This window comes from Cynoglossus semilaevis, chromosome Z (genome assembly GCF_000523025.1).
Source record: "Cynoglossus semilaevis isolate Cse_v1.0 chromosome Z, Cse_v1.0, whole genome shotgun sequence".
In the NCBI taxonomy this organism is placed as follows: domain Eukaryota; kingdom Metazoa; phylum Chordata; class Actinopteri; order Pleuronectiformes; family Cynoglossidae; genus Cynoglossus; species Cynoglossus semilaevis.
The window spans coordinates 18,775,676-18,799,792 of NC_024328.1; the positions used below are offsets into that span (position 1 = coordinate 18,775,676).

The 24,117-nt window shown below is 37.4% G+C and overlaps 3 protein-coding genes and 1 non-coding gene across 5 annotated transcripts in view; 3 read left to right on the top strand and 1 right to left on the bottom strand.

Annotated features, from left to right (window-relative positions):
* The window catches only part of LOC103398225 (uncharacterized), a 6,175-nt gene extending 1,711 nt beyond the window's left edge, over window positions 1-4,464 (top strand). Inside the window, exons 2-5 of the mRNA XM_008336758.3 lie at window positions 389-667; window positions 1,017-1,183; window positions 1,480-2,699; window positions 2,884-4,464. Of these exons, the coding sequence (XP_008334980.1) occupies window positions 424-667; window positions 1,017-1,183; window positions 1,480-2,699; window positions 2,884-3,277 (2,025 nt within the window). The 5' untranslated portion in view covers window positions 389-423 and the 3' untranslated portion in view covers window positions 3,278-4,464. The remainder of the gene's footprint in view (window positions 1-388; window positions 668-1,016; window positions 1,184-1,479; window positions 2,700-2,883) is intronic.
* Window positions 4,465-4,725: 261 nt separating this feature from the next.
* Window positions 4,726-12,035, top strand: entpd4 (ectonucleoside triphosphate diphosphohydrolase 4). 2 transcript variants are annotated; one of them, XM_008336759.3, is made up of 13 exons: window positions 4,726-4,914; window positions 5,677-5,801; window positions 5,925-6,122; window positions 6,197-6,402; window positions 6,666-6,816; window positions 7,332-7,435; window positions 7,633-7,692; window positions 7,793-7,947; window positions 8,565-8,731; window positions 8,813-9,137; window positions 9,492-9,577; window positions 9,680-9,841; window positions 11,065-12,035. In XM_008336759.3, exons 2-13 carry the CDS (start codon window positions 5,794-5,796, stop codon window positions 11,297-11,299), a joined length of 1,857 nt encoding a protein of 618 aa, XP_008334981.1. In that variant the 5' UTR covers window positions 4,726-4,914; window positions 5,677-5,793; the 3' UTR covers window positions 11,300-12,035. The 2 variants fall into 2 exon arrangements, with proteins under 2 accessions (XP_008334981.1, XP_008334982.1); XM_008336760.3 differs by having other exon boundaries at window positions 7,793-7,923.
* trnap-cgg (transfer RNA proline (anticodon CGG)) lies at window positions 10,213-10,285 on the bottom strand. The gene has a single exon. It is a non-coding gene; the product is annotated as a tRNA-Pro (tRNA).
* Window positions 12,036-15,315: 3,280 nt separating the features above from the next.
* On the top strand, window positions 15,316-20,474 carry slc25a37 (solute carrier family 25 member 37). The gene is made up of 4 exons (XM_025053347.1): window positions 15,316-15,647; window positions 18,653-18,881; window positions 19,056-19,112; window positions 19,801-20,474. The coding sequence occupies exons 1-4, from the start codon at window positions 15,459-15,461 to the stop codon at window positions 20,295-20,297; spliced, it is 972 nt and encodes a 323-aa protein (XP_024909115.1). The 5' UTR covers window positions 15,316-15,458; the 3' UTR covers window positions 20,298-20,474.
* Window positions 20,475-24,117: the final 3,643 nt, after the last annotated feature.

A 24,117-nucleotide genomic window follows, 5' to 3' on the forward strand; every position in this document is an offset into this window, starting at 1 on the left:
CCAGTCAGGAAATTTACCGCCACTTCTCCTAAGTACTTCCATACTTCCACTGGTATGTCATCAGGACCAACTGACTTTCCACTCTTCATCCTCTTCAGGGCTTTTCTAACTTCATCCTTTCTAATCTGATCTTACATGACATACACACGTTTTCGTTTTGTTTGTATGAAAAAAACTACAGACTCTGGTTTCACTCTATGGTACAAAAATGTTTCAATTAACTCTTGGACCTACAGTATATGATAGATAGAGAGAAAGAAAGAACTTTATTAATCCCTCGGGAGTGTCCTTCCGGAAATTAAGGAGTCACAATTGTGAATATAATTCAATATGACATTGTATTTATAACTTTATTGTAAGTAATCTCCACATTGACTATCATTTGCAGAATCTCAAGGATCCTACACCCCCTGCCATCCCATCATGCCTCTGTTCAGGGTCTCAGGTGGACGTGGTGCAGAGAAATCAGGAAGGCAAAAGATAAAGAAAATGAAGTGGAGAGATGGCAGCAGGAGAACAGATGATGAAGGCTCTGTCCAGTCCCTAACACGGCTCTGTCTACTCAGCCTGGTTGACAACATGAAGGAAGTATGGGTGAAAGACTATGCTGAAAAGTACCTGGATCAGTATTTTTTTAGGCATATCATGGGCCCTTTCAACTCACTGCGTAAGTTTGTGATGGTTGTATGTTTTAGTCGGCCAAATGAATAAATCTTTTTGACCAGTACTTGTAAAGTTTGTACACATTTTAAAATATATAATAAAACTACATTTTGTAAGTTAGTTTTTAATTTAAATCTTTATTTATCTGACAGAGGGGTAAAATGCAGCCTGGGAGGGATTTTTTTGTTACTTTACATCAACATGAAACATTATGTAGAACATTGTTGGACCATCATTAATAATTTTGTAAACAAAATGAGACAAAGCTTTTGCTGGATGATCCATTTGTTACCAGTAAGCTACTTCCATGTAGTATATATATACACATGACATTTATTTTACTCCACCTGCAGCAGGGGACCTGGTAGAGGAGCTCATTTTTCTACTGTGCAGCAGAAAAAAGTTATCTCGAGCAGGCCTTCACCTTCTGCTGGTGCCACAACTCAAAAGTCTGTTGCTGGACAAGTGTCCTGGACTGCTCACCTCTTCACTTTGTGTCCACATTGCTGCACGTTGCCAGGTCAGTAAATAGACTCACTAGTGCTGTGATTCTTTTGCTTAATATGATTCGTTCAACAGCGGACCACACAGAGGTCAAACTTGATGAAAAAATGATTGCTTTGAGCAAAATTCATGTTTAATACAAATGTTGGTCCCGGTCTTCGATGAACACTGCACTTTAATAAAGTGCTTAACCACCAAGCTAAGGCACTAGCTGAAAGTTATTTCTCCTTTAAAATTAGACCTAAACTTAAGACTTTCAAACTTTTAGACTACAGTCAGGATAGATGTCAATAATGGTTGTTCTTGTTTTAGGGTCTTTGGAATCTGGATCTATCTGGTGCTCAACAACTCCCCTCCAAAGTGCTATCCAAAACTCTCTGCTCAGTTCCTGCCCTCCGCTCACTCTCTCTGGCTGGTACACCTTGTGATGAATGTGTTATCAGGACCATTTTCCTCCACTGCCGTTTGCTGCGACACCTGGATGTGTCTCGTTGTCATTTCCTTGCTCCTGCTGCACTACTGTCCCTTGTCGGTAGGGCTCTCTGCTCGTCCTCTGCTTGTCCTTCAAGTACCCTTTTTTGCAGTACCTCTGCAACTGAACCTTCAACTTCCTCTTGCACGTTGGAACACTCCAGTCCAACCACTTCTGAATCTCTGCCTCCCCTCCCCCTCAGCAGGATACTGGCTTTGGATATTGGTTTTGGTGAAGAAGAGGAAGACTCTGTGACAGTAGCAGCTTATCTCCTCCTTAGTCTGCCTAGCTTGAAAGAACTGGCTATCGAGGGCCTGGCACAGGCGTGTAGCCTCATTGAACACCGAGATTTTAGCAAAACAGTAGAGTTTACTGAGAGGGAGAAATTTCCAAGGTTGATAGAGGTGTGGAGGAAAGAAAAGCACAGGCAAGACTCGGAGAGAATGACGGAGAGGCATGAAAGAGCAGTAGCAGAAGATGAGGAACATAAAGATGAGGAAGAGGAAGAGATTATGTGGGAGGAATATTCTCAGGAGAATGACAGGGATGAAAATAGAGAGGAGAGGCCAAGTTGTTCTCTGATCCAAGCACAGGGTGAAGTTTCCTCAAGTTTTAGTGATGAATGTCTTGTTCTTCACCTGAAAGATGTCAAGGGTATAACATGTGACTTTCTGGATAGTTTATGCCACCTGTGTCCAGACATTTACAACATATCTGTAAACATTGTTGATCCTGAGGATACTAGCAGAAGAAGCCAGTGTTCTGTGCTAGCTGCAGGTTTGCAAACTTGGTCAGGTCAGCTGCAGAGCCTCTCTTTACTTTACCCAGGCCTGCTGGATGATCTGCTTCCTGCTTTGCATGTGACAGGCTCTTCATTACTGTCTCTCTCTCTGGAGGGAGTGAAAAACATTAACATTGCTCTCCTTGAGGTCATGCACGCCTGCCCCAAACTCCACGAACTACTTATTTTTGCTGAATCTCCTACTATTCCACAAACAAATGTGATGGAACAGCAAGATGATAATCCACAGCTGCCCAATCTACGCACTCTCACAATCAAGTAAGACTTATATTGAGTTGTTTATGGTTTTTTGACATTATTTCTGTGATTTTTGTATTAATCTACCATGTTATGATGGCCTGTTAACACAATATATAGTATTATGTAACAATGAAAAAAAACTAGTAGCATAGAATGAGTTTTACTAATCAACAACTGATACCTTTCTTATTTGTGTCTACAGTTTCTCCCACAATCCCATTCAAAAGAGGCCTGACTTTTTGTGGAGATCCTTTGCAAATGCTCTCTGTTGTCTTCTAATGGGTTCTCCTTTACTCGAGAAGGTCTCGCTGGTCTCTCTGCCATGCCCTTTGGATCGCATTTTAAACTATGTGCTGCAAGAAGGATTTTTTAACATTTTTCCAGTTGTGAATTTTCAGGGTCTTTCTAACTCACACCTTAAACGGTTGCAGCACATCAACCTGACAAGAACAGATGTAATGATGGGAACAGTGAATAATCTAATGCGAAACTGCAAGAGACTTAAGTTTGTTAACTTGAGTCACTGTTGGGAAATCTGCCAGTCTGATTTGCAGTACTGCACTAAATTCAGAAATGTTGAGGTCGTCTACGTGTAGTTTAAAGTAGAAATAGCACTCAAACAGCAGGTAAACAACAAAGCTGATATTGCAAAAGTTCTATTTGTTTTTATCAAAATCCTAAAAAGTATTTTACTTTTATTGCAACTTACGTATTCAGACACTGCTTCAGGTTATATTCTTAACTTCCTACAGGTACTAGGAAGAAATGCAATATTTTTATGTACTTAAATGACTAAAATGTTTTGTATTGCTTTCTAGTCTAAAGTATGTATATTGTTCGATGGGAAGACCGACTCTTTTTACTGAATCGGATCCTTGACTCTCGAACAGTAAAGTGAACAAATCTTGAACGAATCATTTCATTCGTTTTACAGCAGGTGGCGCTTTAGCCCCATTGCGGGCGTTGTAAAGAAGGATGCGGTTTTCCGACACTAAATACTGAAGGCAACATGGTTTGCTTCCGCTGACAAAGTCTACAAAGTACACAAAATCCCATAAGCAATTACAACCATGTGAAAACCTTCGAAAAAGATTCGTTCATATTGAAAGATTAGTTCACAGCGAAAGATTAGTTCACAGGGATTGATTCGTTCACGGAGAAAGATTAGTTCACAGAGAGTGATTCCTTCACAGCGAAAGATAAATTCACAGGGATTGATTCGTTCATAGTGAAAGATTAGTCCACAGAGTGATTCATTCAGAGCGAAAGATTAGTTCACAGGGAGTGATTCGTTCGTAGTGGAATATTAGTTCACAGTTTTAAAAGTTCTGTGAGGCAACTGGACGTGAATTTTCTAAAAAGAAAAAAAAGACGTTTCACCTCTAATCCAAGAGGCTTCTTCAGTTCTAACCGGTGGGGGGAGTACACCTGTACTGCCCACCACCGGTTAGAACTGAAGAAGCTGTAGATTAGTTCACAGTGAAAGATTAGTTCGCAGTGAGTGATTCCGAATCTGCAAACTAATCAGTCATTGCAAACGAGTGATTAGTTCGCAGTGAAAGATTAGTTCGCAGAGAGTGATTTGTGAGTTCAATATAAACAAATCTTTCATATGACTCGGGAGTCACGAGCCACGAATCTTTCATGTGACTCGGGAATCACGAGTCATATGAACGAATCGCTCGCGAACGACACATGACTACACCGCAGTGCTCTGAGCATGGCACGGTCCCCATTCACTGCTCCCCGGGCGCTCAAAAAGCTGCCTACTGTTAACTTTGGTGATGGGTTAAAAACAGAGTTCACATTAGTGTGCAGTGGTGTGTCACAATGACAAGAAGTTCACTTTTCTTTTTATTGTGAATATTTTTTGCTGTTTGATATATATTCACCCACACAATCAATAAATAAATCTAGGTATTGTAACACATTTTCTCTAGCTGTTGGTAACATTTTGTTTTTCTTAAAAAAAAAAAAAAAACCTGAAATGTCGCATCAAGTAATAGGCGGGCTCTGGGCGGTTCTTATATTTTCCGAAGGATTGTATATATTACACGTCAAACGGAGTACGACGGTACAGTATCAAACATCCACCGTGAACAGTGAAAACGTCATAGAGAGGAGCGGTGACGTGCTACATTCACCCATGGCTAGACGCTAGCAAGCTGTTAGCATCAGACACCATAGAAATGCCGGATCTTCGACAAAATGCTGGATCCTAAACTATTTGACAGTAAGTACTGATAAAAATAACATTATGTGACTTTATTAGTGACGTGTTTACGCTGGCAATTTAGAATTCTGATCTTGCTATGCTAATAAAGCTCTTAACGATAGTTGTCATCTAAAGGTTGGGCTAATGTACGGATTAAAACAGTCCTTTGCTTTTGGCTTATATATATATATATACATATATATATATATATTTGGAAATGCAACAAACTTGTATTATACCGGGATCTATATTAAAAAGGAATATACTAAAACTAATGCATTTTAATTTCCGTATTAACTGTTTTCTTGGCCCAAAAGCTAACATAACCTGTTTCCTAACGTTTTATGCTACAGGGACAATCGCATTTAAGTGCACTGTTTTACGGTATTTGAAGTACAAGAAATAGTAAGAATATTACGTAGTAAACCTTTTTTTATTATGTAACAAAACCAAAAGAGGTTACAAAGTTCCTGTCATAAAATAATATATGAAATTTTTATGTGAAGTTGATATGTTTTGGTTTCTTCCACGTGTACTATTTTCCAGCCGCATGACTAGAAAATGATTAGACTGTGGTTTGCAAAGTAATGTGAAATATCTTGCAAAGGATGTGTTGCAATATTTTAACATATTATGCAACTTGACCAATAAGAGATGAGTAAATAGTCATCTGTCAAATTTGTTTATTCCTGTTGCTCTATTTACATAAATAAATATGTGGTGTATGGTTGTAATTCTATTGTTGTAAATCTCAAATAAACTTAACATTTTCTCGGAAAGGTGATGGTGACGCCTAGGGAAAACAGTATGGAGCCTCAGATCAAGCAACATCACATTTCTTCATCACGATTAATGATGCATCTTTGGTGAAGATACATACTGAAGACAAATTGCACCATGGGAAGGTTGGTCAGTTTTAGATTGTTGTATCTAAGGTCATACTATTACCTTTGACATTGTGTGTGTGTGTGTGAGTGACATTTTTTATACAATCAGTTCTGACTATCTTCTTTTTTGCTTGCTGACAGAATCAGCTTTTCATGCCTCTTCCCAGCATCATGGCATTTCAGCTTGTCATGCCAAGTTGTTCCCCGGCTTATGTTCCCTTCCCTCAGACAGCTGCTTCTCATCATTTTGGTGCTGTGCCTCATAGGACTGCTGTACCTGATGCTTGTTTCTGGAAATAGACACACAGTTTGGACCAGTGAAGAAAACCATTTTCACAGGTAACCAGGAGCACAAGTATGGCCACAGAGAGCTATGGTTAAGCATGTGTTAACGAGTCTATGCCCCTTCACAGGCACTTGGCCAGGGTGACAGATGTTGGTGCGACAGATACAAGTAACCCTAACCTTAATTATGGCTTGGTGGTTGACTGTGGCAGCAGTGGCTCAAGGATATTTGTATACTGCTGGCCCCGGCACAATGGAAATCCTCATGAACTCTTGGACATTCAGCAAATGCGAGATCAACATGGAAAGCCTGTGGTCATGAAGATCAAACCAGGTGTGCTTCCAAGTGTTGGACCAATTAATAGGAACATTTTAAATTATAAATGCCTTGATAAATGCCAATTAAAGAGAGTGTGTGCTAGGAGCAGACTAGATATGTAGTTAGGTGTGAACTTGAAGAATGGACAGAAAACAAGTGTTTTTTTACTAAGATCATGTGTCTTGTTTTAGTTTTGTTCTGGCTACACGTGTACAAATGGTGAAGTCTTTTTTTTGTATTCAGTGTTGTGTTTACTCTTTATCTTTTTTTTCTTGCAGGTATATCTGAATTGGCTAAAACTCCAGAGAAAGCCAGTAACTATATGTTTCCACTACTGAGCTTTGCAGCTGAACACATTCCCAAAAACAAGCACCAAGAAACCCCACTGTATATACTGTGCACAGCTGGAATGAGAATCTTACCTGAAAGGTATGTTTGAGCCTTACATATGGAATAAATGAGAAGTCAAATAATAGCTGCAGACTTGAACTAATGTGAACCTGTTTACATTATTTAATTCAAATTCAAAATTTTTTTCCTGTGGGCAACTTCGCTCCCCACTGACATGTACCTAAATATATTGTGTTTTTCTGGGAATCAAAACGTGACTTAGTGATTGTTATGTTATGCAGTCTACTGTAGTTGTGAATTTCTAAAACATGCTACAGTGTAATTATGAATTTAAATGAAAAAGAACTCCCAGTATGTTTTAGTTTTGGGTATGAGTATAACATTTTTTAAATGAGGATAGAATGAATAAATGTCGAGTCAGTTACCATATTTGGTAATGGATAATGTCATGGTACAACACAGGTAGATGGTGGAGACCATATTCTAAGGTGTATAAACTCAGGGTCAAGAAAGAAAGTGCAAGTTTACTGTATCATCAATCCAGTTTTAAACTTCACTTGCCTAAGTAAATCTCTTTGATTATTTGTTCTTAGTCAACAGGAAGCAATTCTAGAGGATCTGCGCACAGACATCCCAGTCCACTTTAACTTTCTCTTCTCTGATTCCCACGTGGAAGTCATTTCTGGAAAACAGGAAGGTAAATTTATGAAATAATGAAAATATTCTAAAACATTACTGCAAACAAAATCTTTGTTTTTGCAGTAATGTTCTTTATTCTGTTCACTGCACAACGCCTCGTGATGTATAAGACTTAACATAACAAATTAATTGAATTGGTTGGTATCTGAGAAAAATTTAGAAAAGTTTATAAAGATTAATTTTCTCTGGTTACAGGTGTCTATGCATGGATTGGAATTAACTTTGTTTTAGGAACATTTGACCATGTGCACAGTGGTAAGAAGCCAAGTTCATTGATATCTCTACAGCAGTAGTTATCTGGTGATTTTCTTTTTTTTATTTGTCTTGTTTTGCCTCTCCTGTCAACTGTTACCAGATAAAGAAGCTGTAGTAGAAGTACAAGTCCCAGGCAGTGATCAGCAAGAAGCACTGGTGAGAAAAAGGACCGCCGGTGTCTTGGACATGGGCGGTGTCTCCACACAGATCGCATACGAAGTGCCCAAAACTGTAAGCTTTGCTTCTCCACAACAGGTTATTATCCACGACCAATTCTGTTTGTGTGTCCTCTTTGGTTATGTCACTCATTCTGTGTTGTTTTTCTGAAAACTTCTATCATTTTTTTCCATCCACCTCTAAACTTTCTTTTTTCCTCTTGGGAAAATATTTGTTCTCTACTCATTAATAATAAATGTAATGTGTTTGCTGCATGATTTAACATTAGAGAATATTTATCTTGCTTGTTGATCAGCCCACATCACAAAAAGTAATATGGCGACAATTAATTTTGACATTAACTTCCCCTCTTTCTCAAATGTGATATAATTCAAAGACACACAGGACAAATTAGCAGGCAGGTTTTGCAGCCCTTGGGTTTAATGACCCAATTTCTGGTGTTCACACCCTTTTGATGAATGTACTAAAAGCCCTTTGCTTGAGTGTTGTGTTGAAATACACCTATTAAAGCTATTAACAAAATGCAGCCCCACACCCAAAGTTATTGTCTAAAGTAGGTGACCTGTTGAAGGGCCAGGTTCACTTAAAAAATATATTGTATTTGCTAATGTTTAAGAGAAATGTGCATGCGTGTGTGTGACTTAATTAAAAGAGTGCTGTCTTTCCCCAATTGTTTTCTTTTCTTTTGATATCAGGAGGAAGTTGCTAAGAACATGCTGGCAGAGTTTAACTTGGGATGTGATGCTCATCGCACAGAGCATGTTTACCGTGTTTATGTTTCTACCTTCCTGGGTTTTGGGGGAAATGCAGCTCGCCAAAGATATGAGGACAACATTGTCAGAGATACAGCAACTCGAAACAAGTGAGGGCTTGAGTTGAGAGGTGAACTTTTATTTCTCTTGTAAAAACAACTTCTGCACTTACTGATTTGCCATCTGTTTAGACTTTTAGGCCAGCACATTGGTGAGACTCCTGAGTCTCCCATCCTAGATCCTTGTCTTCCCACGGACCTGCAGGATGAGATTGGTCCAGACCTACAAAAGCTCCATCTGCGAGGCACAGGAGACTTTGACCAGTGTCGCCTCATTCTGCAGCCGTTCCTCAACCGCACTAACGAGACCCAAACCTCCTTGAATGGTGTCTACCAGCCTAACATTGACTACGTTAACAGTCAATTCTATGGTTTCTCCGAATTCTACTACTGCACAGAGGACGTTCTGCGCATGGGTGGTGACTACAACTCTTCAAAATATACCCAAGCTGCTAAGGTACACATTATGTTGTTTGTCTGACCTCAAAACTACATATATCTAAACCTAAATAAGATATATAAAAAAAACTCACCCTTCAGTAAGTTGTTTGACATAGTTTAGGATTTAGATCATTCAACACCACAATCTTGAACAGGCTCATTTAACTTAGGTATAGACAAAGGCAGTTTGACTGTGCTCACATCATTCCTGCAGAAGAGGGATGCTCTTTATTTATGTATCATTTTTTAATTTTTGCACCACAACCTTCATAGGTCATACAGACAAGGCTGTTGTCATATTGAATATGTGCTTGAATGCAGTGGGGAAAAATATTCATTTTGTCTGTGGTTCGCTGTTTTGTATTTGTAGGGTTACTGTGCCACCCAGTGGAAAACTCTGAGGGAACGCTTTGAGTCAGGCTTGTATGCCTCCCACGCTGATCTACACAGACTCAAGTAGGTCAAGAAGGCAACGTTAGAACAATGTTTTAAACCCTTGGCATTTTCACTGGGTGTTATTGTAGTTAGTAGTATTCAGTAGTTTGCTTTTGTCTCCAGGTACCAGTGTTTTAAATCGGCATGGATGTATGAAGTACTGCACTCTGGATTTTCTTTCCCAAGCAATTATAAAAATCTAAAAACTGCCCAACTTGTCTACGATAAAGAGGTGCAGTGGACTCTTGGTGCCATACTGTACAGAACACGGTTTCTGCCTTTAAGGTAAACTTTTTTTTAACTATTTACCGGGTTATAAGCAATAAAAAAAGTTTCTAATGTGCTTTTGACTTTTGAGATGTCTTTCTTAGTTTGTGTGAATTTTTTTTAATATTTATCAGGACTATTGTATTTAAATATTAAAGGTAAATGTTGTATTTTTGTATGAAATGTTCCTATTAAATTATGAATTGCCATTTTTGTCTTTTATAGAAGAACTAAAACCACTACAATTATCCTGATAGAAAATATGTATATGTAAAACTATGATGTACTTATAAAGTCCTTCAATATGCTGATATTTTAAAAAAAAAAGTAAATTTGTGTTAGCAGTAGATATGGTGTTAACAGGCTGCCCCTAGCAAGCGACAAGCATGTGGTTCCTCTGGGAATCGAACCCAAGACTTGCTGCTTCCGAGGCAGGGGTGCTAACCACTACACTATGAAACCGACTTTAGTTTTATTAAATTAAGACTAAAATTGTGAGGATTTACATGAACTAGTTTGGCATATAATTTCTTATCATTTTGAATGGGAAACTTTCTGCAATTCTGAAGCAATTTACTCACATGAAGTGGCAAACAGTGGTCAACATACGTCTATATTTATTTATTTCAATAGTAAGTCATGTCTTCAGTTGGTGGATAATCATGTTTTTAACATTAGCTTACTGACGTGAACATTAACTTCTTTTGTTTTATTACTAACTAAAGCAGTGGTTGCCAAACTTTTTGGCTTATGACTGGCAACACCTGAGACATTTTAGCAGCTGTCACGTGTGCAGTCATGATCAGAGTCATCAATCAAGATGTTTCTGCTCGGATATTATCATATGCTGCACAGTAGTTTTAAGTTGATTTATGTTCATAAAAGTGAAAGAATACAGTTGTTTAAATTGTTTGTAGTGTTCTTAATCATAATTTTAAAAAGAATTACAATTAGTTGAAAAAAATATTTTTATCGGTAATTTGTTTTTTTATCAATTAGTAGATATTTCAGGTGACCCCATTTGAATTCCAGCTGAACCCATATTGGGTCCCCAGACAAAAGTTGAAAAACACTGAACTTAAAGGCATGTAGTCTCATGTGCTTAGACTGAGGGCCACTGCAATACATACAGTATTCTCACCACTTGCTGTCATGGTATACCACATACAGTAGTGTTATTAGCACCTTGTCACGTCAACTATTGAATAACACGTTTCTATTGTTCTCTTGCCTTCTGTCAGGGACATCCAGCAGGAAAGCCTAAAAGGAGCTCATTCTCACTGGAGACACAGCTTTTCCTTCGTCAACAACCACTACTTGTTCCTGGCTTGTTTCTTCATTGTGCTCTTGTCTATAATGTTGTACCTAATGCGACTGCGCCGCATCCATCGGCATGCAGCAAAGCGCTGTTCGCCCTCCTCTGTGGCCTGGTTGGAGGAGGGCCTCAGCTCGGCCACACTTCCCATCAATCTCTGAACATCCTGGTACTGAGAATATGGATGAATGAAAATGACGATGTTAACCCTCGGGCTAAGCTGAGCCGATCATAGTGATTAATTTATTGAGTTTGAGATTTAAATATACCCGTGTCTTGATTTCCATGCCTTCTTTTAATTTAAATGGCAGCTGCCTTCAGGTGTCTTTTGTTTCTAAAAAATATTTCTTCTCTCTGGCTTTCTTTCCATCTGTTTTCAAAACAATTGGCAGTTTATTTTTGTCATCATGTTGTGTGTTATTATACACTTATTTTTAATGGTTTACACAGGTACTATTTATAATAATCAATGAAAGACACTTTGTGCTGCAAAATAGGACTGCACAACACTTCCCAGCTGTAATGCTCTTTGTTTGTGCATCTTTTTTTTCTTTTTGATGGTTCTGCCTTTAGTGCAATACATGTCTTGACACTGATGGGAAGTCCTTTTTAAAATACATCTTTTTTTTTTGTGGGCGCGTAGATGTTAAATTTCTCCAGAAGTCCTACAAAACATCCTGCATCAGGTGATCTGACTGTTAATGTTGTATGCTGTATCATATATTTCTATATTTATGTTGGGCTTCGTTTTTGAAGCTGTCATGTCACTGGTGGGAGGGGAATTGTAAGTCAGGTCATACCAGCGCCGGTATCTATATGACAATGGTTTAGTGCACAGCTGATTTCAGAGCAAATGTTGTCACATTGCAATTCAATAATAAAGTTTTATATATAGTTTTCTGACTTTCTTTTTTTATTTCATAAGGACCAGATCTGACTCGACCGAAAACTTTTTTGACCACGTCATTACAGTCTGTGGAAAAAACAAGTAGGGAACTGTCCCTCAGTGAGCCGTGTGAGGGGAACTCAAAACACCTGATACACCGTGGTGGGACATCAAAGATGCACAGTCACCATGAGAAGAAGGTTGTAGCCCTTATCAGTGGAACTTCCATAATGAAATTAAACATTTATTGTACTTACTGGTAGGATTGGATGGCACCTGAGTCTAACAGAAACCACAGAAATGTTGCAAAAAAAAACAAAAAAAAAAAACAAGCCAAGTAAAGTAATCCTAATCCAATATTTCATTACTGTGTGAAATGATACATCCTCTTTTTTTTCTCATGATTGCCATCATTTGGTCTTCTCAGGTGCAGCCTTTAGATAAAAAATAGTCCAAATTGTTTTTGCATTCCTGTGAAGAATCCAAGCATCTCCCTCTGTCTACTGTTCCTTCACATTCCAGAATGTCCTTCACTGTAGTAAGATTTTCTCGTGATTTACACATGATACACCAACTTTCAATAGACAAGTAAAATGTCGAAAGAAGTGCTGTAGGTACAGTTTGCTCCCAATATATGACAACATACGTCAAGGGATGTGAGAAGACAGTATTCAAATATTTCTTTGATATGGTCTGATGTGTGGCGCTTTGGCCCAGAGGCAATGTCTCTGTCAACCCAGGGTTCACCATCTGGGCAAGTTCGAATCCCAGTTAGGGCGGTTGGTACCTTCCAGTGGACTCACCACCAGCAGGAAAGTTTGGGGGGTTGGTATGGTGCAATGTGATTTGGGTGGCGACTGCTGCCCTCGTGACCCGGTAACGGATAAGCAGATGGAAATGGATGATGGATGGTCTGATGTGAGATTACCACAGCCAGTGTTAAGCATGGTGGTGGCAGGATCATGTAGTGAAGCTGTTTTTTCTTGAGCAAAAACAAGAGTGCCAGTAAAGATAGAGGGAATTACAATACAATACACACTTAGCTTCGAATAGCAGTGTATTTTACATCAAATCCGAGGAGACTATTTAAAAGTATAAAATAACTGATAAATCATTTTACGTTTACGTTTTTGCATATTGGAGTTTAAAGGTGACCTCTAAACCAAAGCCAGAGTCTGCAGTGTGACCTGATGAGGTACAGTAATTGTCTGGAGATGCCTTCACAGTTGGACCGAGATAGATGAGTTTGGTTAACAATGCTAACACACTAGTAGGTGTAAATCAAATTGAATTGTCTTTGACAAATTTTACAAAGCAACCTATCAAAATTTATTGTAAATAAGTGTTTTATTTGAAAAAAGAAAAGATAAAAATATGTGTCCAAATACACGTCATTATAACAGCAATGTTTTGGGTTTTTTAATCTCACTATATTTCTACTTTTCATTTTACTGTACTTGAAATGTGAACTGGATTACAGATTTTCAAATAGTATTGAATGAACTTGTCAAAAGAAAAAACAAAAAAAACAAGGACTCATTCATAACTTTACCAACACATTGGCGGCTTTGATTAAAACTTCTTTTGTTATGACAGAAATACAACTTTCCTGAACAAGTGTCCTCTCATGTTGCTGAGTCACTGGTGTGTTACACTCCTTCACTGACACACCCACTAAGACACTGTAGAGTGTTTTTTTTGTGTGTGTGGAGAGCTTAAGTTTCAGAGAACAGTGAGTGTTATAGGATAGTCAAAGGATCAGGTTCAAGTGTGTAAAGAGCAGACAACACAGAGAATTCATAGGTTATGTTGAGGTATATTAGTGGTGAATCAGGTAGTTTGACAAATGGGTACTTCAAAAAAATAAAATAAAGAAACAGTTGGAAAACACAGAATGTTGTGTGTGTGTGTGTGTAGGGCAGCATCAGAAAATCTTGTAGGGAATTAAAAACTCAGTAAGGATGACATTAGAAAAACACTGTTATGTGATCCTATTATCAGATCTGGTCTTGTGTTTTTTATTCAGAGACTGAAACTAAAAGCATGAATGCACTACACAGAGGTTTCTGTATTCACTAGGGTACTTTGAACAGTTCACGTGTCCCCAAGAATTTCAGAGCAATGCAAATGTGAATTTGGAATTTATAAAACTGGATTTATGCAATAAATTATTATTATTATTTCACTTTTAGTAACCTCAATCCTTCTAAACTGTAAATTATTTCTGGAAGTACTACATACTACATAATAATGGACTTGCAAATGAATATACAAATATGAGTGACTCTAATGTAAGCATCAAAGGCAAATATGAATGTACATGTATCAATAGAACTGAGAACTAGTCAGTATTTGTGTAAACTGTAGTCTTGGCACAACTCTCAGAAGATTTGCAAACTGAATAACTTTCAAACAAAAAATATGTTGTTGTTATTGTATAATATTAACAATTTTACACATAGTGAAATGTATTTCCTTTGCCTATATCCTGTTAAGCGATGATTGCTGGAGGAAAATTCTCATTGACAGCTGACTTCTCCACTGTGTTAATTAACAGATGCTGTCTGATAAGAAAAACAAGCTTACTTATTTATTTTGGCTGGATTGCATGTCAATAATACATATTGTATGTATGTCATAAAACGGTCATAGAAAAGCTGGGATACACATGGACATAAAATATAATATTTGTTAAAAAGGTTGAAAATGACAACAATTGGATCATAAAATTGGTTCAGAGACTTTGTGTTGATTTGGAATATTATTAAAAAGTTTTTTTTTTTTTTTTTTTTTTAAAAACATAGTTCAGGATTTATTTTCCATTCCATTTTCCAAAATTCACACATTCAATTGTGAATTTTCCAAAATTCACAATTGAATTCACATCAATTCAAATCACATCAACAAAGAGGATTTTACAGATATTTTCTTCCAATTCTTCATTTATTGTTAAAATTTGAAGAATACATTTGAAATATCCGCAAAAGAATTTCCACCATAATGAAGACAATCTGTTCAAGAGTAAGATATTTGTGTGATTTCACAATTTTCGAATATAGAAGTCAACCTTTCTTTACACTTACAGTATATATTAATTTTTAAAAAAGAATAATATTTAATTATGTCTTATTTAACTGAAAAGATTATGAGCGCTTTACAATTATAAAAGGCGTGTAAGTTCTCGGAAAAAATTAGCAGGGAAACTTCTGATTCGCTGCCTCAAATATTAGATACCACCCATTTGCTCAAAAGTTGTAACATGAATGGTGTAAATGCTCCAAAGACCCACCTTCTCTGCTGCCAACGTCACACGGGTGCTGAAACTCTGGTAAAGTAGTGATGTTGTACTTGTCCATGCCGCCGCCTTCACCTGCATCCACGCTCCACTGAGGCTTCTCTTCCGCAGGAGAACCCCGGTGAGCGACTCCCCACACATGGAGGTGACCGCGGAAGGTGTGGCGGTACCACTGGAGATGTCACCTGTCCCGGAAGAGGACGGTTTGAACAGCGACGGTGACTACGAGAGCTTACCTGCTCATGTCTCAGTGGTCAACCACATGACAGCCGGAGCCGTGGCTGGTATCCTGGAGCACACGGTGATGTACCCCGTGGACTCTGTCAAGGTAACGCAGTCACACGAAGGCTTGTTTTAACGGGCTACACTCCCACTGCTAACAATCTGATAGCAGATGCTAACTCTTATTAGCTTTAAATAGGTTCAATTGCTGTGCACAGTTAGCAGCAGCGTTAGCTCATAGAAACTCAAACACGGAGAGAGCCCAAGGAGGTCAACGTTAAACATTGTATTACTGGTTACTGAATGAACTCACTTCTTAACTTGTCAAATATGCACAGACTTTCCGGCTTCGAAGTGTCCAGGAGTAGAGGACAATACGTTCTTTTCTAAACGTATATCCCAAGTGCTTTAAGAATGGGAGTTTTCAGAGAACAATTTCGGTAAAGGAGCTATATTTAATTAGCAGACGTAATTGAAATCATGTATTTCATCATTTCATTTCATATTTTATTCATTAAAAAAAAAAACTCAAGGTCAGACGCATGTGAAGTTAAAAGACTTACTCTATTTAAAATACAGTATGTATATAAGGGTCTGAGTTGTCATTTGTTAAAGCGCTATGGTAGACTTAGAAGACTGATGTTTGACATAAAGGTAGAGAGTTGTCACTGCCCATTGAGCAGGAGAAACAAACCGCCGGGATTAAGCAGTAGACTGGTTAAGAAGTGAATGATTCAGATAATTCAAAAGTATTCTATTTATTGATATAGTACAGGACAAGAGTCGTTTTACATAGCTAATGTAGCTCGTGTACTTAGTATATTCAGCTAATGTGTTTAGTATGTTCTGTAATTGTTGTAAACCATCAAAAAATACTGCTAACTGGATATTTCATTATTATGTAGCTCAGGTGCTTTTACTTTGATAAAACAAAAAAGAAAAAACATTTTGTCCTTAGCACTTGTAAGTACTTTTAGTATTTTTTATGCTTTTAGTAAGTATATTATGAACACATTATTAATTTTTTTTCTTCAAGTTTTAGGTTCAAGTGGAATCAGGTATCTAAATCCATTTTAGTGAGATCTGTCGTCCACTGCTGTTTGGAAGACATTTCACAAAATATGCAATAGGTGGTCCATAAGCACAGGTCATTAAAGAAGGATTATGAAGCACAGCTTGATAATGTGAATTTAGGTCACTTTAAAAAAAAGTTGGGACATTTTACTGTGTGCAACCTGTAAGAAAAGGTTTGAGTGAGTAATGAGTAAGAAGTGTAAGCCTTTGAAATGGTTTTAACAAATTAAATTGTTTTTTCTAGTTATCGTGAATGCAGCATTTCGCAGTTGTATGACAACACATCACTGACAGTGATAACATCATGATCACAGGCTGAAGCATTTTATGACCTTATGACCAGTTCTGTGACTTTGTTTGACCTGCAACAGTAGAACTTAAGTAACAAGGCAAAGAATCAGTCACAGTCAGTTCAACATCAATTATTTCAAAAGAGAAACCGTCACATCTTTTTTGAATGTACTTCTACAAATTTTAAGGGTGAAGTAACTGTATATAACACATTGAAAGTAAATTATTTATTTGTGGGAATCCAACAAGTTTGTGAGTAGATAGAATAAGTGTTATTTTTTGGTTTATAAAAGTTAGAAACTTGCTCTGTCTGCAAATGTAAAAGCAGTTTTGCTATTATTGCATCTGAATCCATATTTGCAAATATAAAAAAATAGCCCTCTAATACAATAACCAGTGACATCACGTCCATATGTACTTTTCCAGCTGCCAATCTTCATATGGGTCAGTGTGGTTGTGCTTTTTAAAACAACTTGTTTTGTAATTTAGGTTGCTCCAAACTGATGCAAGATGCAGTCACAGTTCCTTTTTTTTTCATAATTGCATTATAAACACAGACCTGTAGGGACTTTATTTTTTTTTAAATAATGCATTCTTATCTTGCATTACAGTAGTGGGTTTAGCAAACAGATACAGATAGTGCTCAGGGAGTAGCCTGTACTAATGCTAGGAGGGGACTCTTATCGATTCTGTGCACATTTGGGATCACCCTCATACAGTTAAGGGCGTTTGTGCATGTGCAAATGAGCTTGTTTCTGTGATGCGTTGATTACCAAATGACAAAAGTACAATTGCTGCTGAAACGTTAAGTGGAGGAGGGCAGCTACTTTAGCTCTGTTTCCTATTTAGTGTGATTGAATGTACTCGCTGACATTTACCTCACTTTAATAATTAACTCAAGATTTTCACTTTTTCAACTTTCACACACATCATTTGTCTATATGTTACCAATTGAGTGTGCATTGTGTATTATCTGAATCAAAAAGAAGCGTAATTGATTCTTTATTGTCGAGCCAAAGGAAGGGAGAAATGGGAACGCGAGGAAGAGGGACGTAGTCGCTTTCCGCAGTCAGCTCCAGATCCTCTGACAAATGAAAACATGCTTTGTTTTGGGCCCAATACTGGGACATGGTAGAGTCACACACACCCACACACACACACCATGCCAAGAGCACTTACTGTCAGAACAACTAGTTACTATACAATATGTTAAGAACAGGACTGACCTTACAACAGATGTACACTTTTGCTGAATTATTTTGGCACAGTACTCGAAACTTCTGTTGCCAGGACCTAGTACTTGGTTTTGTGTCTACTGCTGTAAAAGTCCTGTGTAGATTACTGAAATCAGTTCTGTGGCATGTGCATGACAAAAACTAAAAACTACAATAAGTCTATAGACCATGATGAGGAACCAGAACTCCAGCTTATTAGCCTCAGTTTTGGGCACATGGACTTATTCTGACCATGGTATGACAACACTGAATATCTTAGGTAATGCAAAACAAAACACTTAAAAATGAGTCAGTAAAAGACATTGAGAAAATGTAAAGGACATGAAAAATGAAAAAGGACAAGGAAAATGAGCCAAATTTCACAGATCTTGCAGAATATGCATTTGAAGAATCTGCTGGGAATACCTGGCTTCTTAAAGTGTGTGCACCACAGGTGAACTGGAACTTCACCTGTGAACCTGGAACTGAAAAAATAAAATGTCATTGAAGGCATATGTTTCGATTCTTCCAGACGAGGATGCAGAGCTTGCAGCCAGACCCAAATGCCCAGTACAGAGGTGTGTATCAGGCTCTGAAAAAGATGGTTCAGACCGAAGGGGTCTTCAGACCGCTGAGAGGCCTCAACATCACTATGATAGGAGCAGGACCGGCCCATGCCCTCTACTTCGCCTGCTACGAGCGGGTCAAACGCTCACTGAGTGATGTCATCCAGAGTGGAGGGAACAGCCACCTAGCCAATGGTATGAGTTATTGGTTTTCAGTTTTTGCCGGCATGCCTGTGCTAACACGCTAAAGAATAAGCTTTTATGCAGTAAATTTTTGTGCTTTAACTGTCAATTCAGTATTGAGCTGGTGAAGGACGAACAAAATATGGATGAACCAAATGTGACATTCCTTTTTTTTTTTTCTAACAGGGGTGGCAGGAAGTGTGGCCACTGTTCTCCATGACGCAGTGATGAACCCAGCTGAAGGTAAAGATTTGTTCTTTAACAAAGACATGTTTGTTAGACCAGTGATAAGCACTAAGAACACAGCTCCTGTTGTAACTATAGAACTTAGATGTAGAACAATGTTGTTCAACCTTGGGCTTACAACCTCATGTGGTGTCATCCGGAATTCGAAAAGGATCGCCTGAAATATCCAGTAAGTTTAAAATGCTGCAGTTTTTCCATAATTTATTGTTGGTTCAGTATGAATTTTTTAGTCTGTTGTCACACAAAGTGACACTTTAACTGTCACTGTGCATTATTTCTAAAATAAAATATGTCATATTTTAATTAAATTTATATAAGACAAAGAGACTTCTCTTTGGAAAATAATCTAAATTACTATTCTGGGAAACTTTCAACAATTACTGATTTTGTTCTAAGTATTTTTAAGGGAACACCATATAGACTGAATAAAGAGGCACCATGCTTTAGAGCCGGGACTTGAACCAATAATTGAATTATCACCACACCTCTGTGTGTCTCCTATATTCATCTGTGTTATATCACTTCAGGCACTGTTGGCACAAAGCATCAGCATCAGTATAGGAAAACCCCCACAGTATTCCAAACCTTAGTAGAAATGTTTTTGTTATTAATTAATATGTTGTTTTTTTGTCTACAATATGTGGGGGAAAAAAGTTACATTTTTTTGTTTGCCTCCTTCACTCAGTGATAAAGCAGAGGATGCAAATGTACAACTCGCCATATCGCGGACTCTGGGATTGTGTTCAAACTATAACACGGGCCGAAGGTGTCGGTGCCTTTTACCGCAGCTACAGCACACAGCTGACCATGAACATACCATTCCAGGCCGTGCACTTCATCACCTACGAGCTAATGCAGGAGCAGCTAAACCCCCACAGACATTACCATCCTGGGAGCCACATTGTGTCAGGAGCGGCGGCTGGAGCTGTGTCTGCAGCGATAACTACTCCACTGGATGTTTGTAAAACGCTGCTCAACACACAGGAGAATGTAGCACTGAGCTCTATGAACATCAGCGGACACCTGACAGGAATGGCCAATGCCTTCAGAACAGTGTACCGACTCGGTGGTCTGGCGGGATTCTTTAAAGGAATCCAGGCACGGGTGATATACCAGATGCCATCCACTGCTATAGCCTGGTCAGTGTACGAGTTTTTCAAATACTTCCTGTCGAAACAGTAGGTGCAATTAAAATTGACTGACAAAAGGAAGGCAAACTCTGAAAAACAAACATCAGTTTATTGTGTGAATAGCATCAGAGGCTGTCTCACGTGAAGGTGCAGCAGAGAATGGTGTGTGTGTTCTCATATTTACTGTGTGTTTTTGTTATTGTGGTTTCTCTTTCTTTGAGTTGTGATGTTTCACAAAAAGGATACGCAGCAAGATGACTACAAAGTCATATATATGTACATGCATATATGTATACATATGCATATATTTATATATTATATATAAATATTAATTTATTTGTGTACACATATAGTATGTGTTTTTTCAAAATAATTTCTTTGATTAGCAGCAGTTGTATATTTTTTAAACCTATAATTTGGATAACAGGTTAAACATAATTTTTTTAATGTGGATGAGTTCTTGTTTTTAAAATTAAAAGTTTTATTTATTTTTGCCAGCTTTTTGAGGTTGGTTTTAGGAAGTGTTTGTTTTCTTTAGTAGTGTTTTAATAGGATAATCATGATGACACACTCCCTATAGTTTTTACCAAGTGCCTCATGAATAGTATGTGCTTTTTGTTCAGCTATTTGCTTGCATCCAAATTTCTCAGAATATTTTTTTTATATTAGGTTGCTGATGTACAGTGACCATTTCTGCATTATGCAGGTCCATGAAACAAATAGTGCTGTTACTTGAAATTATGATAATGTCTTGAGCTTTATGTGTATCTGTTCTGGTGTGATATATTGTGTTTGTACTATAATAACCTTTACAGCTGAAGGTTAAAATATTTTCAGCAATTCTTTTGATGATGTTGTATAACTTGGGCTATGACGCCCTGAACCTAGTTAAACCAGATGTATGTTTGTTCTAAATCCTTTTTTTATCTGTCTTCCTGTTATAGTTAAACACTTCCTGCGTGCTCACTGCTCTCTACAGCGCCGTTTGATACAAAAGACAACATGTTCTTCCACAGACATTTAATCTGATAATCAGCCAGACTTATTTTTTTATTTGTTTTGTATTGTTTCAACCTCAAACTTCATAAACTTTGCTTACATATTTTTTGCCAACAGGTAGAAAGAGAAGCTATTTTTCAGTACATGGCTTCATAGTTCAAGGTCATTAAGTACTTTCTGTGAAAAACAAGAAAACTTGGTCCAACATGTATGGAGTTTAACACTGTCCTTGTTTCTTGGAGAACTTAAGGGCTAAGCGTGCCTTAATGAGACACACCTGCACATAAATCTTCAAGGAGCGCCCATCAGGTCACCATGGTGAGTCACTTGACTCACCATGACTGGGTAGTAACTGGGTAGTAACTAGTCCTACTGGGACAAAGCCAGCAATTGTGACAAAATTAAGATCTAGCATCGTTAAAGGTTTGAGTTCAACGGTCTGAACAACCACACATTAGTGTAATACTTCTTTAAAAACACTGAGTGATGATGACCAAGCTTTTTTTATATTTTATTTTTTAAAAACACCATATTCCATAAGTGCTCAAGAATTGCAAAATAACAATGTTGGCAAAGAAGGATGCGTGTAAATATACCAAAGACATTCACTGATGCATATAAAACAAACACATCCAGTCTGTGATGATCTGTAATGCAATGACACTGTGTGTCTGATTTCTTCTTTATTCTCAAGAGTTTTAGCTCTACACTTCCATGTCATTGTTTTGTAAATGTTTCATTGCTTTCATTGTTAACTCTTCTTTGTAAAAGTTACATTCTGGTTGTTCACTGTCAAAGAAGACAAATGATGTTTACTGTTGGTACCTTGGGGGGAAAGCAAACAAGTTACTCTCTTTTACCCGTTCATTTATATTTAGCCTGGAAAGTCTGTATCTGCTTTAGAGAGTGTTTTTACAAACACGAGCGAACACCGTGGTTAAACATTAGCATCAACAAAAACAAAAAGTCTGGCCGTTACTGTCAAAACTAATTTGGATGTCAGTCCATCCAAATTATTAATGATTTCAATATACAGACATCAATTAATCCTTTTTATAGTTTAAAGTATAGGAATATCTATTCCTAAAACTGGTGCACAATAAATGTCCATATACTTTTAATATGCACACTTGAAACATCCCTATATTTTTTTATCAGTGAAGCAGAAGAGCTTATATTTGTATGTTTTTTTGTGTACATAAATATAATTTGCTGTTAAAGCTCAAATATAAGTATATATATATATATATATATACACACACCATACATATATACACCATATATATATATAATATATATATGCACCATACATATATACAGTATATATATATATATATATATACTGTATATATGTATGGTGCATATATATATTATATATATATATGGTGTATATATGTATGGTGTGTGTATATATATATATATATAATATTTATTATTATTATAATTTTTCTTTGCTGTGTGCCATCTGAAGAAATGAAGTGGTTGGAACTTTGACCATGATATAGACTGATTGCACATCTGATTCTACAGTATGTAACACTGGAGCTGAAATAAACATCCAATAGAAAAACACAGTTTATATATTTTATTATTGATTTAATTTTGTATTATTTTTATGTTCTGTGCCTAAAATTGATGACTTTTTCATTTGAATGTTAAAAAGTGTTTATCTAAAATCTTACGTTTGGGGTCTTTAAATATTATATTTTTTGAAAAATGTCATCAACATTTAAACGGTTTAAATCAGGGGCGTATATTTGAAGAAAAAAAAAAAGACTAGACTTTTTGAATCAATTACATTTGTAATGATGTTAAAGTGAGTTCAGTTGCCATGGTAGGAAGAGACTCCCCTACTGTATGTCCCAGAACCCTAACGAAGAAGCATTATTTTCTAAAAATGATTATATTATTCAAGTGTGTATCAATGATGTAGCGCTTTGTATTTTTCTGTACTGTAGCTCTCAGTTTAAAAGGTCGGTGACCCTTGGTTTAAATTAAAACATATACTGTACCCATAGTTAAGGTCTTTTGGGAAATTATTACAAATATAAATGGAAGTATATAAAGAAATTAATATTAAAATTCAAGTAATAATGAATTCTCAAAAGCTATTTATTTTCCCCATGGAGTAGTCATATTGCTCCAGTAGAGGGCGGAATTATACCAATAACAGCGTGAAGAGTAGATGTATAACTACTATTTGGGCCAGTACTGTTGTCGATTAGTGGCGCTTTGGCCCAGAGGCAATGTCTCTGTCATTGGTGTGGAACCCCAGGGTTCACCTCCTGGGTAAGTTCAACTCCCGGTTAGGGCGGTTGGTACCTTCCAGTGGACTCACCACCCACAGGAAGGTTCAGGGGGGTTGGTATGGTGCAATGTGATTTGGGTGGTGACTGCTGCCCCCGCGACCCGATAACGGATAAGCGGATGAAAATGGATGGATGGATGGATGTTGTCGATTAAAGAAAAACGAAGGGTTTGGTAGTGAGTTGTGTTTGTCTTACACTAAAACATCACATATTCATCCTACTGCTTCTTCACTTCTTCACTTTCTTCTTCTTCACTCCTCCACATCTGCATTTGTCATTTTTACAAAGAAGACAGGAATGGGTATTGTTAATATGTGTACTTGAAGAAGAGGAAAGAACAAAATGTAACATGGATGGAAATCAACACACGTTATGTCACAGGAGGAAAACAGGAGGAGAAGAGGAAGAAGATGAAAAAATGAGAAAGGAGTAGAAGAAGATGATGGAAATGAGGAAGGAGGTGATGGAAAAGAACTGAAGAAGAAGAACCAATTGGAGAAGAAGAATGTGATGATGTTGAGGAAACGTGAAGAAGAAATAAAAGACGTAGAAGCAGAAAATGAT